This window comes from Carassius gibelio, chromosome A24 (assembly GCF_023724105.1).
Source record: "Carassius gibelio isolate Cgi1373 ecotype wild population from Czech Republic chromosome A24, carGib1.2-hapl.c, whole genome shotgun sequence".
Classification (NCBI taxonomy): domain Eukaryota; kingdom Metazoa; phylum Chordata; class Actinopteri; order Cypriniformes; family Cyprinidae; genus Carassius; species Carassius gibelio.
Window position 1 is genome coordinate 14,172,902 of NC_068394.1, and position 3,989 is coordinate 14,176,890.

Here is a 3,989-nt window from a genome sequence, read left to right on the forward strand (position 1 = left end):
CTAAGATTATACATATCAGGTTGTCAGTTAAAGCCATGTGTTTAAACAGAACCCTTGAATGTGTTATTACAGCTTGTGATTACAATAATTACAATGTAATGTATTCTGGTAGTGATGCAACGACTGTATATCATCTACAGAAAATATAAACATGATATATAGGGTTCTTCTGGGGTTTTTTTAAGTCTCTGTTTGATTTTCTCAAAAATGTTTTTTCTCACAATTGCGGTTGAACAACTTCCTTCCAGCAGATGGCACTAATGTTCCATTTCCTGTCATGCCTGCTGTACCTAGACACAACATTTGATGGATCTGTGATGATCTTTAAAATATAAATGTTCTGTGCAGAAATTGGATGGGTTGGATATCAATGAAAGCGTGCTGCATACAGAGCTAGAGCATTTGTTGTTGTTGTTGTTGTTTTTTGTTGCTATTATTCGATTTTCCAGGAATTTAATATTTTGTAAAAAATGTCACCTGTAGTGTTATCAGATCTGACCGGGTGGATGAATAATATCTATGTGCATGGTGGTAAAGGAATAGTCCACCCACAAATTAACGATCTGAATTATTATGTAGCTTTTGAAATGTTTCTCCAAATACTAAAGAATTTTCAAGGTAACTTTGCTGTACTGTTATTGTTAGTTGTTCATTTATATAACCACACTTTTCCAGTGTGTGATAGATGTGTGCCTTCAGATGCATCACATGTGTATAATGATGCAGAATGTGTGTTTACAGATGAATTGTTATGGGCACATTTGATGAATGAGGAGTCAACAGAAGAATATGGTGTTGATGCTGTTAAACCCAGAACATAATCAGCAATGCCATACCAGAATAACTAGTGTTTTTCACCAGTCAGTCTTCAAATCAAAGTCAAGTCTCGAGTCAGGTGTTATGTTTCTTACAGACAACACAAGTCACAAAAAACACCCTGCATCTTGACTTGCTCTTGTGTTCAAGTTGTGTTCTTTTGTGACTTGTGTGTGACTCAAGTATCCATCTCTGCTGTTAGGTCACACAGTTTCACTGATGATCCTTTATAAACACCAAACCCAGGGTAGAGCGGCTGAGTGAATGTGGTCTGGACTGTGTGGATGAGGCTCATTGTGTCAGAGACACTGTAGAAGGACAGAGTTCCTGCTCTGTGATCCACAAACACTCCTATTCTCCTGACATCATCATCATCATCATCATCATCATCAGACACTCCTGTTTTCCTGATGATGGACTCTACAGGGAAAGCGGTCTGTATCTTATTGTGTATGAATAAGTAACTGTCAGGAGAGCAGTCCAGACTCCAGGACTGATCATTACATCCAAACCAACACTCATCACCGTCTCCCTTCCTGCTGATGCTCTTATATGACACTGATATATCCACACCATCACCAGCACTCCACTCAATCTCCCAGTAACAGCGTCCACACACACTCTCTCTACACAACACCTGCCACACACAATCAAATCTGTCTGGATGATCAGGATACGACTGGACTGTTTCAGTGCTTAGAGCCGCTCTGTTTCGCTCAGACAGATGGATGTCTTCATTCACTGTGTTTGGATCCAGAGTGAGAAACCTGCAATCTGATGAAAATAAAATAAGATGTATTTCATTTTGTTTACACAAACATATTCTTTCCAAATACATCTTTAGTTCTGATATGTTTCCAGTATTTTTAATAACTTAAGTCTGATGTCTTTTTTATAGTTTTAATGAAAATCACGAGGTCGTATTAGTGTCTGTGTGTGTTTCATCGTGTCTTACATCGCAGAAGCTCTGGCCTGGTCTTCAACTCCTCGAGGGGAATGATTTCGATGTATGTCACTGTGGACATAAAGACTCATAATTAATCTGATTCCCAAATGAAACATGAATCTCTTCCATATTCTTTTAATAGTTTATTTGTGAGTGATATGAGACATTACCTCTGCCAGAAATCTGTTCAATCTCTTCTTTGCAGAAATCCTCCAGTTTGTCTTTGAGTCTAGAAACTGATTTCTCCAGGTCAGTGAAAGAGAAGTGAGAGCTGATGGTGACGGGCTGCTCTGTGGATTCAGGAGGAACGGAGAAACTCTGCAGGAGAACACACAACAAGCTTGTTTTTATGCTACTGTTTTTAACTCCTCTAATTATTGCCAGCTCCTCACACAGAAGCTTTCAGCTCTCGTTTAGATCATCCTTCTGAATCCAATCCAGACGTGGTCTGACAACAACACAGTTTTCTCAGATTTGTTTTGTTCAAAATGTTGCTTTGTGATGAAACTTACCCACATGTAGGAGCTGATTAAAGAATGCACAAAGATAGAATACACTTTTTTTAACAGAGGCTTTTGACATGTTGCATGTTTAGATGTTAATACAACAAAATATTAAGAGGACACACGCGTCTGTCTCCTGTTCTTGTAGATGTGTGTTACCTGCAGGAACTGGATGTGATCCTGTGTGTGTGAAAGCTGCTCCAGCTCAGCGTCTCTCCTCCTCAGATCATTGATCTCCTGCTCCAGTCGCTCCAGTCGTTCTTCAGCTCGACTCACTGCAGTTTTTTCCTGATCTCTGATCAGTCGTATCAGCTCAGAGCGGCTTCTCTCAATGGAGCGGATGAGCTCAGTAAAGATCCTCTCACTGTCCTCCACTGCTGTCTGTGCAGAGCGCTGTTAGGACACACAGTGATTCAGCTTCAGTGAGTCTGAACTGAGACGGAGACAAACTTCTCTTCTTCTCCAGACTCACCTTATGAGACTCCACAGTCTCTCTCAGCTGCTGGAGATCTTTCTCTCTCTGCTGGATTCTCTGCTGGAGCGTCTTCTGTGTCTCCTTCAGGACCCTCTGGATAATACAAATACACACATCAGCAATATTACATAACCAGTAATTATATCCTCATTGTTGAGTCCACCATCATTCAGTCACTGGCTACTAATTAAATATAATAAAGCCCCATCATACGAGCCAGTGTGAGATTACTGTAATCCCCAAACAAAACCCTGTGCCCTGATATCTTCTGCACTATCCTGTCCGGTGAAACACTAGCCAGTGTCTGAGACAGACATGATTCAGTCACATGTGAGTGATTTACTCAGATTGTAGAGGACTGTAACTGATAAAAACAGTCCACAGCTGCAGTGAACTGAACTGTTTTAATCTCATTGAGCTCGTACCTGTTTCTCTGTCCTCTCTGCTTCTGCCGTCACAGTTTCATGGTTCTTGTGTTCCTCCATCACACACGGATAACAGATGCAGCGCTGGTCGGTTCTGCAGTAGAGCTTCAGCGGTTCTTCATGTGTAGTGCAGATCATCTCCTGCAGTCGTCCAGTGGCTTCGGTCAGTTTGTGTTTCTTTCCTCTGAAGAAGCTCTCGTGTTGCTCGAGGTGATTGTGACAGTAAGAGTTCAGACACACCAGACAGGACTTGACGGCTTTGTGTTTCTTCCCAGTACAGACGTCACACTGCACATCTCCAGATCCAGAGGAACAGTCATCAGAGAGTCTGGTCTTCTTCAGTTTCTCCAGCATTTCTGCCAGCAGCACATTGGTAGATAAAGCAGGTCTTGGACTGAAGGTCTGTCTGCACTGAGGACAGCTGTAGACTCTCTTCTGATCCTCCTGATCCCAGCAGTCTGTAATACAGATCTTACAGTAACTGTGTCCACAGGGAATAGCCACTGGATCCTTCAGGAGATCCAGACACACCGGACACGAGAACTCATCCTGAGCCACTGGAATACTGGCTTCGGCCATCATGAGAGAAAGAGAGAGAAAGAGAGAGAGAGAGAGAGAGAGAGAGAGAGAGAGAGAGAGAGAGAGAGAGAGTAAAGCTCTTCACTTTCACTTTCTCTTATCAGAAACTGTGACGTGGTTACTGGTCTTGTGTTTGAGAGTCGTGTGCAAAACCTCTGTTTCATCAGAATCTGGAGAGATATTCTGTACAAAACAGCTTGTTTTGCTACTTGATATTTCAGACTGGTGTTTCTTTAAAAAATTTA

General features: G+C 41.7%; 1 protein-coding gene across 1 annotated transcript; it reads right to left on the bottom strand.

The window, feature by feature from the left end:
- Nucleotides 1–588: 588 nt before the first annotated feature.
- LOC127946142 (tripartite motif-containing protein 16) lies at nucleotides 589–3,989 on the bottom strand. Its single transcript, XM_052542470.1, has 6 exons — nucleotides 3,166–3,989; nucleotides 2,738–2,833; nucleotides 2,425–2,658; nucleotides 1,933–2,080; nucleotides 1,772–1,831; nucleotides 589–1,590 (listed from the first exon to the last, which is right to left on the bottom strand). The coding sequence occupies exons 1-6, from the start codon at nucleotides 3,745–3,747 to the stop codon at nucleotides 995–997; spliced, it is 1,716 nt and encodes a 571-aa protein (XP_052398430.1). The 5' UTR covers nucleotides 3,748–3,989; the 3' UTR covers nucleotides 589–994.

Excerpts from the sequence above, each read along its gene's own strand:
- LOC127946142 (XM_052542470.1), bottom strand. The coding sequence starts at position 3,747 with ATGATGGCCGAAGCCAGTATTCCAGTGGCTCAGGATGAGTTCTCGTGT. Across the intron at positions 2,081-2,424 it reads ATCACATCCAGTTCCTGCAG|AGTTTCTCCGTTCCTCCTGA; the intron begins GTAACACACATC and ends GTTCTCCTGCAG. Across the intron at positions 1,832-1,932 it reads TGAACAGATTTCTGGCAGAG|TGACATACATCGAAATCATT; the intron begins GTAATGTCTCAT and ends TTATGTCCACAG.